This window comes from Grammomys surdaster, unplaced genomic scaffold, assembly GCF_004785775.1.
Source record: "Grammomys surdaster isolate TR1022 unplaced genomic scaffold, NIH_TR_1.0 185, whole genome shotgun sequence".
Lineage (NCBI taxonomy): Eukaryota > Metazoa > Chordata > Mammalia > Rodentia > Muridae > Grammomys > Grammomys surdaster.
The window spans coordinates 16,209,788-16,224,794 of NW_021604630.1; the positions used below are offsets into that span (position 1 = coordinate 16,209,788).

Genomic DNA, 15,007 nt, shown 5'->3' on the forward strand with positions numbered 1-15,007 from the left:
TACAGTCTCCTATAGAAAATTCTTTCCTTTATTCAGGATTAAATCTGCTGAAAGAGAATATTCTGGAAATATTTTAGCATTTGACCACTGTGTTAACACAGTTATTTGCCCACTGCACTCTTTCACAAAATCACGTTCACCACATGAGGTCAGCAAAGCCTGCTACCCATGCGTGAATACAGGAAAGCCAAAGGAAGAGGACAGACCGTGCTGAGATTACACTAGCTTCGTGTCTAATCCCATAACTCTTTTTCTGTGCCTTCACAAACCTTTGCAATGAAGATCCCTGCATCCATGATGGCTTTGATGTGCCTTAGCCAGCCTGAGTTCTCGAGTCCCCATAGGAAATCACTCATAGAGGGAGACTTAAGTTCACACACTGTAAGAAAAACCACGTTACAAACATGAAATTAAGGCAATCTCTCCTTCTACATGACCATATTTTAGAGTGATTCGTTGGCTTTAGTAGATACAGTCTAGCTAGTCAATAAATATCCAGGTTTGTAAAATTAGACTCTATTGAACCACTTCAAATAAGGCTTTTAATTTTTTTTTCTCTGATCATGGGACACACTGAATCTATTATGAGAATCCTACTAGTAATGAAACCACTGACTGTCGCATTGCACAAGTCCAGCACAGACCGTTCCTTACCTTTCTGGTGAAGAGACTACAACTGTGCAGCTGAGGAACACCTCCCTTCAGAATGCTAGCGGGGGATTCATCACAATGCTGACTCCAGCAATTAGCCAATTAGAATGGTTCGCCACCTCAATGCTTTACATTAGGACTGCTATAAGAACTCACAAAGGAGTCATCCTAAAAGTAGTCCCTACATGGAAAGGATACAGCTCCTTTTGCCAGCAGCCTACTAGGTGCCAGTGTAGCTTGTGTACAGAATGAGGTCTATACCTTTGCTCCCAGTCCCGTGCATCAGACCCTTTGACTGACAGAAAAGCTAGGATCCCAACGACATCTATCTTTATACATCCAAAGCAGGTATACAGGCCCTTCTAAAGCATTATCAACAAGAAACGGTGATGTCAAGAACTCATCTGGTATTTAACACAAGAAACTAAAAGCCTTAGAGCTGATAAGTATTCTATGTATCTCCAACACAGCATTTCAAACCTTATGAGTATTTTGTACAGGTACAAAAATCTTTCAGGTCTTATAGATAAAACTGGGAAAATTAAATAATGATCTGCAGCTTTATTTCAGCCTAAGTATATTCTGACGCTCTCACCCATGTAGTAAACATACAAAACCCAGTGTGCTCTGCTTCCTACTCCCAACTGTCAGTGAGTGGTGTGTAATCTTACAGTTGTTATTCATCCCCTTGATCCTCAGTTTCTTCATTCTTTTTTTTGGGGTGGGGGAGGGGAATAATTTAATTAATTATAATCTCTTCCTCCTTCTAACCATCCCCATATTCTTCTCCCCATTCCCCTTCAAATTCATTTTCTTATTTACTGTTACTGCAAGCATGTGTGTGTGTGTGTGTGTGTGTGTGTGTGTGTGTGTGTTCCTAAGAATAACCATGTTATCTGTATATATGTTTTTAGGGCTGATTGTTTAGTATTGAATAACCAACCAATGTGTATGCTCTTTCAAGGGGGTGGGGCTGGGGGAACTACCTCTCCTACTCCCAGCTTTTCTTGGTTGCCTATAGTTCTTTGTGTACAGCTGAGGTCCTGTGGACTTTTCCTTGCCAGTCTGGCATGCTCACTGGTGCTATCCCTGTTCAGCTCACATTTTGGTGGGCATGCTGGTGAGACCTTATGGGTATAGCTTCTGATGTTGCTAGATGACAATCTCACAGCAAACTCCCTGATCCTCTGGCTCTTAAGATCTTTCTGCCCCCTCCTCTGCACTGTTCCTGAGCCTTAGGTGTATGAGGGTTAAAACAGAGATGTACTTTCAAAGTTAAACTCCCACATTCAACTTTAGGTCTTTGAAAGTACTGTGCATATGGGAGCACAGGGAAATTCTTAATGACAACATTTAATTCAGCAGATGCCTCCTGCCATGTTTCAGATAACAAGAGTTTCACTCTGACTTCCTGTAAAAGAGCCACACAGAAAAACCATCAGCAGTTAAACTCTTAATCACACAAAGATAATGATGAAGGAAATAACACTGAGATTCCCAGCACAAATATGAATCAAGAAAGCTGTTTTATTGGAGCTCAGGGAGATTGGTCAATCAGGAAAGTCCCTGCCTCCCAAGCCTATGGACCTAAGTTCAGATCACTAAAATCCAAATTAAGACCTGGGCATGTTGGTGCATGTCTGAAACTCTGGTACTCAAGGGAGAGGGAAGAGACAGGAGGATTCCTGGAACTTACTAGCCAGCTACTCTAGCCAACTGGTGAGCCTGGGTTCAGTGAGAGATCCTATCTTAAAAACTAACTGCCAATGTTGACATGTGAGTTTCAGCCATGTGCACACATGTGCATGCAGATACATTGTGCACATACACATCACATACACACCACATACATACATACATACACACATACACACATACATACACACATACACACACACACGCACGCACGCACAATATATATATAAAATGGTTCATCAGGACACAAGCATTGTGCAGACAGTACACCTACTCTGTATAAACAGAGATACAGGGGTTTAAGTGATAATATCGTGTCAATTTAAGTACACAGATTGTAACAAATGTGCCACCTTGACAGAGAACTTTCTAAAAAGGGTGGTATTCAGGCTGGGAGGCTATACATGTGGGGTTGCTAAGTATGTGGTCAAGATATACAGGTGGGGAAGTTTACACATATGAGAAGGCGAAGCATGTTGAAGTCTATCTTTGTGGGTGGCTATATAGAAATCTCTGTCTACTGTGTAGTTTTGCTATGAACCTACAAATGCTCAAAAAAAAACTACTAACAGAAAACCAACCAACAACAACTTTAAAAAATAATGGCCAGGAACCTCAACTGGCCCTTCATCTGAGCCTATTCTCTCTCCTTCAGCACTCCTAACAATAAAGCCCCCTAACCTAACCACTGAGAGTTGGCAGTTCATCTTCCAGTATCAAACATATGGGCAATGCATGGTGCAAACTGCAGAAACAAAAACCTGAAGTGACCGGAAAATACCCAGGGAAGATATTAATACTAGAAAGGAAGTACAGCCTGAGTTATTAGCCTCGGCCCCGAGTGGCATTGAGGACAATAAAGGTAATGCACATGTTGGGTAAGGAGCATCGAGGAGAGAGCAGCAGGTATTGTGAGAAGTGGAAGGAATGGACACACACACACATACACACATACACACACACACACATACACACACACACACATACACACACACACATACACACACACACACACACACACACACACACACACACACAATCTTCCAAGGTTCAGAGATCATCACAGAGGAGAAAAGACTGTAAGAAGCAACGGCAGCAGATGACAAGAACAATACTGTCTTCTGGACCAACAGGACAGCAGCACATTTGAACTCAAAGCATGACATGCACAAGACATGCCCAAGCTCCAGGCTGACAGAATCCCAGCATAGGGTGAGGGAGGTGGTCACAAAGCCCCACATCTAGCTGAGGAGCTATGGCCATTAACTACTGCTGGGAAAGAGGGAGAGTCGGCTCTCTTCAAGGTTTTGGCCTCTGACGGGCCAGTAGATAGCCTTACACCTTGGCATATACTGCCACCACTAAGGGGACACATTGGCTTTTAACATAAACGACAAAACATGAGACTGGGCAGGAATATGTGGTACTGACAAAGCAGAAGGCACAGAGGAGGGCATGGGTACGAGACGGTCTTGATTCAAACACATTAGGTGCATGTATGAAATTCTCAAATGATAAAAAATAATCCACACTTTCTATTAGTTTTAGACCCTAACCACCAGCTAGCTTCAAATTACACATACTACTCACAGCTATGGCTTGCATTGTATTTCTGTGGACAGTGGTGACTTAGGATGCGTATGGAAGTTTAGTTTGACACGCATACCTTTAAATTGTAAAAGAGAATTACATCAGTAAATTGTAAAAGTATGCATCCCCTCAAACACCCAATTAATTAATCTTGATGCAGCTTAAGGTATGGGAAGAAGAGATTTTTTTTCCTGGACAGCGGGGGAAAGTCACTCAGAAAGGAAGAAAGATCACTTAGGAAACATAGCATGCAAAGGTTAATGCTCTAATGACTCCCAAAGAGCAGATAAGCACAGTCACCTCAGGAAGCTTTCCCGAGCTCAGAGAGGAAGAGCATCAGCAGACAGACAGTGGGAGTTGATGCAAAGGTCAAATGCCAGCCCTAGTTGCCACAAAGAAAAGTTTGGCCTACATACTCAACAGGCCCTCCATGTGGCCGGTCACCTCAGTCTGTACACACTGCCCAAGGACACAGCCTAGCTGGAAGTGAGGCAAAGTCTAAGTCTAGCACCCTACCTGAGTTTTTAATACTCCCTGGATGCCTGGTGCTTACAACACCCAACCTCAGGCCATGACCCAAAATTTTCAACTTAATCCAAAAATACACACATTCCAAGGAGAAGCAACGAGGTTCAGCTGATTCCATTAAGCCTTCCACAGAAAACAGTGTCCTGAAGTTACTTCAGTTAAGGAGCCAGCACTTGGGTTCCTATTGTAGGGTCTGTGGGTTGATTAGCATGCATGTTTATTTCAGAAAATCTAGCAGGCCTAACGGATATCTGGGCATTTGGAATGTGTAGCTCAGCCCAGGGCGAAGGCTATTTACCCTCTTCCCACAGAGGGCAGAACTCACAGAAAGTTTAAAGCTAAAAGCTCCAGGCTCTGCAGGTAATCTAGTGATGGCCTGTGCTGACAGTGAGGGGGAGAGACCACTGAGAGCAAGGTGAGAGAGTACACCAGCGCCTGTCACAGGAAGGATGGGCGGCTGGGTTCCTGCCGTGTCAGCTCATTTCTTCCACACTAAGGACAGTCCTTGGGTAACAACTCTGCTTTCAGGAACACTGAAATTGCACATGCTTGGGAAATTAATCCTCCCCCTACCTCCCACCCCATCCCCACCTGCCCAGGACATCAGGCAAGGTGAAAGCTGAGAGGATGTTTTCCTCTAATGGCCAGTGGCCACTCAAAGCAAATAGCTCTGTGGATGATTAACACACATGACAGATGGGGCTACACTTGAAACTGAAACAATTAGTGCCCAGGCTTTTAAATACAAAACTGTTGTGTTTGTTTGGATAAACTCGGGATGAGGGAGAAATACTGATTTGTTCGCTCTTGTTGCCAAACCAGAACCAATATTTACAAACCATTTGGCTGAACAAAGTTCATGTCAGCTGACATCAGAAGCATATGCCACAGATTGCAGAGAAATGTACTTGCCAGCATGGAGCTAGATGCTGGGGCTCATGATAATGTTTTATGTGACAGGGCATTTCTACTGTATAAGTGCACAAAACACTGCAAACAATTCAAAGTCAATATAAGGTGCATGTTAGAACTCAACAAATATGAAAATCACTCAGAAAGAAAGCAGCTTTGCCTGCTCTTCCCCACACACTTCCTCCTGTGCAAATGTTTCACAGGGTGAGGGAGGACACAAAGGGGCATGGGTAGGCTCTTCTTCTCCCACTGAGGCCAGACCCAGCAGTCCTCTGCCATATATGTGTCATGGGGGAGTGGAACGAGGAGGGGGCTCAGACTAGCTGGTGTGTGCTGCCTGGTTGGTGGCTCAGTATCTGAGAGATCTCAGGGGTCTGAGTTAGTTGAGGCTGCTGGTCTTCGCATGGGGTTGCCGTCCTTCTAAGCTTCTTCCAGCTTTTCCCTAATTCAACCACAGGGGTCACGACTTCAGTTCAATGGTTGGGTGTAAGTATCTGCATCTGTCTCAGTCAGCTGCTTGTTGGGCCTCTCAGAGAACAGCCATGCTAGGTGTAAGCACACAATAGCATGGGTTTTTGTCCCTGCAGTTCTTTTAGACAGGAACAATACTGGGTCAGAATTTTTGACTGTGTGATGGCAACCCCATCCCTCCACTTGATGCCCTGTCTTTCTACTAGAGGAAGACTCCAGAGTTCCCTCTGCCCATTGTTGGGCATTTCATCTAAGGACTCCTTTTGAGTCCTGAGGGAGTGGGGAGGCCTGGAAGGGGGTAGGGAAAACCCTCTTGGAGACAGTGGGGGAGGAGGAATAGGATGAGGAACTGTGGGAGGGGGGAGGGGGAGAGGGGAGCAACAGCTGGACTGTAAAAAAAATAAAATCTCAAAAAGTTAAAATTAAAAAGAGAGAAAGAAAAAGGGGGGGGGGAAGAAGGGCATGGGCTCAGTCTTCCCACACCCTCTAGTATCTAAAGCAGTAGTGAGCACGTGCTTTCCCTATTAGGCATTATGAAGCACACCCAAGTACTACTGATGTTGGCACTTTTTTTTTTCAGTCAAGAATCCAAGACCATTTAGACAGCCCTCAAATAACTAGCCGAACAACACTCTCCCTTCACTGGGTAGCATATGAAGTGACATCATTCAAAAAGGACACGAGCGGAGTCTGCAGAGGGACAGTGTTTAGATAAGTCATCTCACTCTTTTTCAAAGACTCAGAATAAATTTCTGAATTATATTTAACGTAATAATGTCAACAATACATCCCACAGCCTCACCAGCCACACAGACCATTTTAAAGAAACCTTTTCACCAGCTGGAGAGATTCTCCATGGAACACCAACAAGACCAAAGACTATTCTTCAAAACATTTCTACTTTTATTGACAATAATATTTTCTGCAATCTCTAAACAATACCACCATTTTTTAATAACCTGGTTTTCTTCATAATAATATAGCATTACATGATATAGTGAAATTAAACCCAAATTCTGTGCATCTGTGTTGGCACTGCTTGAGCTAGGAGCATAGGAAACACTGCACATACATGTGCATAACCAGAGAGCAACAGTACACATGCATATGCAAATGCATATCCACACAAATGTGCTCCGGAATACTAATCATTCACCTGAAGAAAACCGGATGGCAGGTTCACATGAGGGATGCCTGGTAGACTTCATTACCTTCACCAGTGATTTTGTTTAGGAAGACAGGTTAACAGATTTATAACATATAATGGCAATCCATGCTTACACCTAACCGTGGTCGGGCAAACCGAGTCAACGAGAACAGGAACTGACGGTGGGATTGTAAAGATGATAAAGTCTAAGTAGGAACCTTTCAAGGCAAGTGGAGACAGAGAAGTTGGGACTAAGAGTGGGCTCTGGGATCCTGACGGAAGAAGGTCTGCAGGTGGGGTAGAAGGTGAAGTAAGATGCCCAGGATGCTGGGGATTCCACAATCCCATCACAGTGCAAACACTCTAAGGAACCACACATTGAGCACGTCTGAGATCACATTGTCACTAGCAAACACATTCCAACTGCCAAGCTCCAACATCAGTCTTTTGGAAAACAGCCTATCTTGTTAGCCTTTAATTCCACATCAGACACACTCTTTTTTGCTTATTCCTTTTAAGAAAGTTCTACTTACCCAAAATCTTGCTGTCACAACACAATATGAAACTATAAGAAGTGGGAGGTATTCTGGGGATGGGGATGTGGTGTCTTGCTGAAATTCTAAATCCTCACACAACACTACACAGAGAGAAAGCACACACTCTCAGTCCACTGTGTTCCCCTCCAAGTCAGGAAACAGTAACTAGGAAAGTCTGCAGGACAGACCAGGGCTCAGAAGAAAACTATTTGTAAATGTCGGAAACTGCTGTTTCTAAGTGAAGCCACTCATACTATAAAGAGAGGCCTGAGAGGTTCACTGTGTCATCTAGAGGAGCATAGACAGGAATAATGCAGCTGAAAGTAGGGATTCCCCCACATGGAAATTATGGCACAGAGCTAAACTGTGAAAAACAGCATCAAGACAGATCATGACCCCTAAGTCACCTGATTTTACTACAGAGGTTCCCATAGTTAATTTAAGCTTGCAATTCGGAACCTGTGACCCCAGAACTCTTCAATCTAGGAAAGTGGACCCCTGGTCTCCTTTCAGTGAGCACTTCCCAGAGCCAGGATGGCTGGCTGACATGGGCACCTTTGTTCCATGGTTTCTGGGCCTACTTCCCATATGCTCTGCTACTGCAGAGATTGCTATCTCATTCAGTAACTTGCTGGGAAAATCTCCACCAGGCCTGGCATGTTTGTTAGATATTTCTGATGCACTTATATCAAGTGGACATAGACTATATTATGAGGCAGGCACATACTGCAAACTGTCTTCCGAATAGGGAAATTAAGAAAACTGACCTACAGGAAGGCACGGGACCTATCAAATACCTGGCTGACTGGATTAACCATCTCAGTGTTTACTTTAAAAGATATTATGGCTTACCAAGAGGAAGCAATACGGACTTGACATTAAGAAACACTTGATGGTCTATGAGGCATCTTTCTAATGTTACACAATACATATAATTTACATTACTTACACACAGGGATGGAGGTCTGCTCAATTCTACACCAGCTCAATCAGGAACCCAAACCTGGGCTTCCACCAACTTAGACCTGAGTATTTTCTACATCACCCCCTTTCTCTTCAAGCAACAGAGTTGAGTGGCTAAGAGCGTGGCACTGGCTTTATGTGAATGAACAAAAGTCACGTTTGACCTTACCATGGGGACGCTGTGCGAGTCGCTTACCCTCTGTGCGTCTATGTCCTCACCTACCAAAGGAGAGTGAGGAGCCCCTACAAGGCAGCCTCAGTAAGGTCACAATCATTCACCTGAGCAAATGTATCCATAAAATCTAGTGTCGAGAATTTAGTCACCTCCCCAAAATATTATGTCAGCATTACTACATAGAGAAGTTCTCTGTATTTCTGGCTTAGAAATATGAATTAACAAGGATAATGGTAATTTAATAAGAAGTACTTTGCTCAAACCTTCCACTATTACATGACCCTGACAGATACTGAATCCTGAACAAAGAAATTTGCATAATGAAAACTATAATAATCTCTTCTTAGGATGAATGTAGCCTCTTCTTAGGATGAATGGAGACTGCCCAACCAGATGTGATCTTGATGAGTGTGTGAACACACACACACACACACTTCAAGGGTAGACATCAAGGGTCCTCCATGATCATGCTCCACCTTACATATTGAGTTCCCCTCTGAACCTACAACTCTTTGATCAAACTAGTCTAGCTACCCAGCCTTTAAAAAGTAGTAAGCTTTTGACAAATGGCACTGAAAACTGTAATACAGTAGATTCCTGGACTGGAGAGAAACACTTGCATTGACTTGAAGAAGCAAATTGCCACATGTCACTAACTGATGCATAAGACCACACAGGAAACTCTGGCAGCCACAAGACTAGAAGGTGGCCTCTAGTCTTGTGGGACCCTGAAATGAATTCTCCCAATAGCCTGAGCCCAGGAGCAGACATCCCCAGCCTGAGCCTCCTAATAAGAACACAGGCAGCTGACACTCAAAGCCCTTGTAAGATCCTCTAGAAGAACCTTTAGGTCCCCAGCTACACAGAGAACAGTCTTAGGATCCTGAAACACAGAAACTCAGAGATAATGAGTATTGCTCACCGAGTATGTAAACCAACCAGGGCACATACTTTGTCGATACAGAGGGGAAAGAAGAAAAACACCCACCATCCTCACGAACTAATCCAGCGATCATTCCTGAGTTCTCCCTGGCCGTTCTTTATACATAGGACTCATATAAAGTGAGAATAGGAATGCTATGTTACAGCCTGAATGGTTTACTTACGTCACCTACATTTTCTATCAAGAATGGAGAACAAATTGTTTAGTTTTCACAGTACTACTGTTGAGCATTTATTTTGTTTCCAAAGTTCTACTATCATAACTGAGTGTGAGTCTGTTTAAAGCCTTATTCTGGATTAGTCCATAAGAGGAGGAAATCTGGTAAGAAATTACATACCACTATGCAAAGTCTACACACCCTGCTAAGCTAATTCAATGCTACAGAAATATTCAATGCAATTTTACCACCTTCTTTATAGTGCTGGGTTGGTTTGTTTTTAACTAAAAAAAAAAAAGATTCTTTGAAATTTATCAGAGAAAATTCAATTTTTATGACTTTTTCAATTCAGTTGACCTAAGACACCCATTCTTTATTTACACAGCACAGATGCCATGTGTTATAGAACACTGCTGTGAAAATCAAATACAATCACTTAAGTGAAAGTACTTGTATGACTGTAGACATCTAGTTTAAGCCCAACCTGGGCTACATAGCAGGACTTCATTTCCAACAAAAAAAAAAAAAATGGAAGAAGGAAAGGAGGAAGGAAGGAAAGAAGAGAAGGAAGAAGAGAAGGAATAGGACCACCACCTCAGCACCCCAGCACCCCCGCACCCCAGCACCCCAGCACCAACCCACACACACACACATCTAGTAGTTGTTCAGTATTTTACTTAAATGACTAAGTGGTATACTGCAAAGATACAGAATAGCCACCAATATAAGATATTTTTGAAATTCAAGCACTAGAACTGATGGGGGGGGGCACCTAGGGAGAGAGAGAAGGAAGGAGGGAAGAAGGGAAGGAGATGGGAAGGAGGGAAGGAGAAGTCTGTTGTCTCTGTGAGAGAAAGGGGAACTACTGTGGAAAGCAATTAAGTTACAGAATTGCTCTGTGGACCAGAAACATACCTTTCTTCTGGGTAGGCAAATGACAACCTGTAAGTCAGAGTTTAAGTTGATGTATATTGACCTCAAGAAATGGACTTACAGAGGGTATGAACTTGCTCCTAAATTTCTGTTTTTAATGAAATACCCTGGAGTTCCTACTCACAGACAGAACTTCCTATACACTGGTAGCAGAACACAAATAATTCGACTTTCCATTCCATAATCTCCTCTGGTAATATCCCAAACCATGCTTTGAAATTTGAAGAATGTAAGAGCCACAAGGGAATGCCGTTAGCCCCGCCTCCCAGCCTGTGATGCCACATTAACCCCACCTCCCAGCCTCTGATGCCACATTAACCCCACCTCACAGCCTGTGATGCCACATTAACCCCACCTCACAGCTTGTGCCACATTAGCCCAGCCTCCCAGCCTGTGATGCCACATTAACTCCACCTCCCAGCCTGTGATGCTACATTAACTCCACCTCCCAGCCTGTGATGCCACATTAACCCCGCCTCCCAGCAGGTAAGGCCACATTAGCCCCACCTCCCAGCCTGTGATGCCAAGGACCTCTCTCTGTTTGAAACAGAAAGCCCTGAGAAGGCAGGTCTTACTGCATGCATCACTTCATCAGCTGAGCCTCTAACAGTGATTTACCATGTACTCAGACTGCTTACAGGTAGCCAAACATTGGTCAAGACCCCTGAGAGACATCCAGAAAGCCATCCTTGCTTATGATTACACACCGCCAGAGGGTTATGCAGCAGCACCGTGACCTGTGTGAAACAGAGCTGCCATCCCCAAATCAGTCAGCTTGCTTGTCCTTTAGGAAAAGCAGTAAGACAGACCAGAGGACAAGGGCTGAAAAACCAAACACAGGTAATTTAGACAGAGGCAGAATTCTATGTTAGAAAAGGCAGAGGCCTATGTTATAAATATTCCTAGGAACAACTTTCTGTACAGAAAAAGTGATGATCTGGAAAACTGCCTTATGAAACTGCTGAATGCAAACTTCAAAGAGTGCCAATGTGAAGTTTCCCCAATGACTGTTATAACGGTGTGCTCTTCATACAGTGGCGTCTTCTCAATGACAGAGCTGGGCTAGCCCACTCTTCTCCTACAGGCAATGCACTACTTATAGCAAGGACAAAAAAGTCTCTAGATGCTTAAGAAAGTCAAATAAATACACCTAGATTGTTAGAACTTTGACCTAAGAGACAAGAAAACTGTTTCAAGAGAGGATGAACATAGGGTTGGAAGCTACGTTTTGTTGTTGTCTTAGATGCAGGAATTGGCTTCTTCTAACAATTTAAATGCTCATTAATCTACCCCAGTGCTAAAAAGTTACCCTGAAGCCTTACAGTACTGAGCTAGACCCACAGCCTTTAACCAAATTGTAAAGTGTAGCAGCCAGTGGCACCAAGTGTCATGTAGAAAACAAACAAACTGAGAAAATGGTAACTGAATCCCCCTTATTTCCCTGCAGGTGCAATCCTAGAGAAACAACTGATATGTTTGTTCCAAGTCCCACAGTGACTAAAGTCAACCAGGGGATGCAGGAAAAAGAGATTGGGTCTCTCTGTGACACTTGCCCAGAGCACCTTTAGGTTCTTGCCACACTGCTGTCCTGACAGAACAGAGAACTGAGTAAGTAACCAAGGGCAGAGGTGTCTCCTGCAAAGCCGTTCAGCTCCTCCCCTGTCCTGCTCCATCGCAGACTCCACAGATCCTACAGAGACAACCATCTTCCCGAGATTCCACCCCAGCCATCCCTGCAGTCTCCTCATATTCCAGTGCTCACAGGCAAGGTGAAGCTCTGTGGCTTCCGCATCTTCTGTTTTCCCACTTGCCTCTGGAGGCAGCAGGATCTCTCACGGGACTTCAGGATCAGGCAGACCTTAAGCAGTAATGAAGCAAGTTTTGAATGCAAAGCATACTTTCTGCTAATGGATGCAGAGACACAAGAGTGATTCGTCCGTAGCATGAGCCATCCTTTCCTTTCCTCTCCACATGAATATGTAAGTCCTTATGTGTCCTCGCAGTGCTTGCTCAGGAGGGGAGTTGCATGTGCATGTGTGCTCAGCAGTTCCTGGTATTTAGACATGAGGATCTAGACCAACACCTATCTATCCATCTATCTATCTATCTATCTATCTATCTATCTATCACTCAGGAATGTGGGAACAGTCTGTGAACCTGATTTCCACACAGGAACACTGGGTTATTACTTTAAAGGTAGGACTGCTTTCTTTCCAGATGTCTTTGAATGAAAGAAAGTGAAGAAGGAAGGAAGGAAGGAAGGAAGGAAGGAAGGAAGGAAGGAAGGAAGGAAGGAAGGAAGGAAGGGCTTTTATCTTGGATATAAAAGTGCCAGTGTAGAGTGTAACATCTGGCTGACTGCCAAATGTTCAAACCACTTGATTCCACGGCTCGAAGGAAACAAGGAGATTGTGAGCGAGCTTAAAGAGTCACTGCAACATGATAATGTTCCCAACCCTAACCCATTTCCCGAAGTTACCACACTTGTTCAACAGTTATCATTGGAGAAAAATTAAATCAAAAGACTATCTTATTCCATTTCGGCATCAAAACACTTAACTATTCTTTGAATGCTGTGCATAACAAAATGGTTTACCTTCCAGCATTTTCTGAAGACTGTTCCTCATGACATGGATGTTCTCTATCCCGATAAACTGAAACTTGATATTGGAATAATTGTCTTCATTCTCATAGCCTTTCCCTGCAGCCCGATTTGCCATTGCATTAAGCTGCAGTGGTCAGCAAAACAGAACAGTCATCAGTTACATTCAGGACACTGGAACAACCACTTAGGAAAACATTGCAAAGACGCGTAGATGCATACTATAGTTTGAACCCCTGAAACACTGTACTGAGCTCTCAGCACAAGCATAAAGGCTGAGCTTGTGGTCATGAGCACTCTTGTGCTGGCCTGGGTAACATTTTCTTAGTGGAAAGTATTTCCTAAGTTCTGGAGATGCCTCTGTCAGTTCAGTTCGTTGGTGGTGTTGACCTGATGTGGAAGTCTCTGGCAGAGCCAGTTTAACACTATACATTAAAACCTGCTGACTGGCAGGAGTATCCACAGAGACAGCTATCACTGTAAGTCTCTGTGCATTAAATTATCTGCCAGAACCATAACATGGAGAAATAAGCAGGAATCATCAAGTAAGAAACGTCAGGCAGGAATAGTCCTTATCATCTGCCCAGCTGATCCTTCCTTCAGTAGGACCACTGAAGAGAGAAGGCTGACCGTCAGGCTTCAGGGTACTCCTTCCCATCCAGACAGGATCCGGATGTCTGACGTGGGAGCTTTTGTCACTTTGTAGGTAAGATCTTGGGATGTCAGTGTGAACCCGTTTCAATGCTAATGGATGCTGAAGAAACTGATTAAGCCCAAACTGCTCTAACACTGCACAGTGTAATGAGACCAGTCCTGCCCAAGCTGGAGAAGATTTCTCACATGGATACACGGCTGGGGATGCTCCTCTCTTGCGGTATGACTAAGCAGGCTACCACTTACGGAGAACTGTACTCACTGACCACTGTCTTCCTTGGGCCACAAAGGCTAGAGGACTAGCCAAATGGGGGTTGGGGAGGAGGGATCTGCTCTAAAGTGTCTAGTACAAAGTAGTCCTTCAAATAGTTAAGTTTAAAAAGCTAAGTTAAAATACCTTGGCCCAGATCTTCTAGTTCTAAAAACCTCATAAAAATAGAGGTCCTAGCACATATAGGTGAAGAAAGTCTGTGATAAATGTTTTTGTAAACACAAAAGCTGCAAGCCTATGACTATCAGAGTGGTAACTGCATAAACAATGGCGTATCCATGCTATGGAATACAACCAGGGACCAAGGACACACCCTGATCTATCGCTCCCCCTTTCTCTCTCACATACACCACACGTCTACATGTACATATGTGTAAGCTAAAAAAAAATGGTCAGGCATCCACCCATCATTAATATTTACTGATGTATTTATTTACATTCATTAAGAAGAATTAAAGTTACTGCAGACTACGCCAATCTGATAACAATTTCAGAAGGAAAAGAGGGAGTGTCAAGCTTCAGGGGACTACTACCAACATTACTTCAGATACTCTTGTAGCCTTTCACAGTCACAAGGAGCACATGTTAAGTCAGGACCATAGATGGTAAGAATGAAACAATCAGGAAGAGAACACAATACAGGCAGAGCTGGGAGCAAGCCCTTGCCACAGGAGTCCCTGCTTCGTCAGCAAGCCGGTTCCCGCTCCTTGGCTCCGCTCTTCTGACATCTGTGGGGACTGTCAGCTCTACACGAGACTGACCCGGGTCTACAAAGCAAG

At 43.8% G+C, this 15,007-nt stretch overlaps 1 protein-coding gene across 1 annotated transcript in view; it reads right to left on the bottom strand.

Annotated features, from left to right (window-relative positions):
* Mtmr7 (myotubularin related protein 7) overlaps nucleotides 1–15,007 on the bottom strand; it is an 82,408-nt gene that overhangs the window by 14,322 nt on the left and 53,079 nt on the right. The window contains exons 7-8 of the mRNA XM_028768225.1: nucleotides 13,298–13,430; nucleotides 270–379 (exon numbers count right to left, since the gene is read on the bottom strand). Coding sequence (XP_028624058.1) covers nucleotides 270–379; nucleotides 13,298–13,430 — 243 coding nt within the window. The remainder of the gene's footprint in view (nucleotides 1–269; nucleotides 380–13,297; nucleotides 13,431–15,007) is intronic.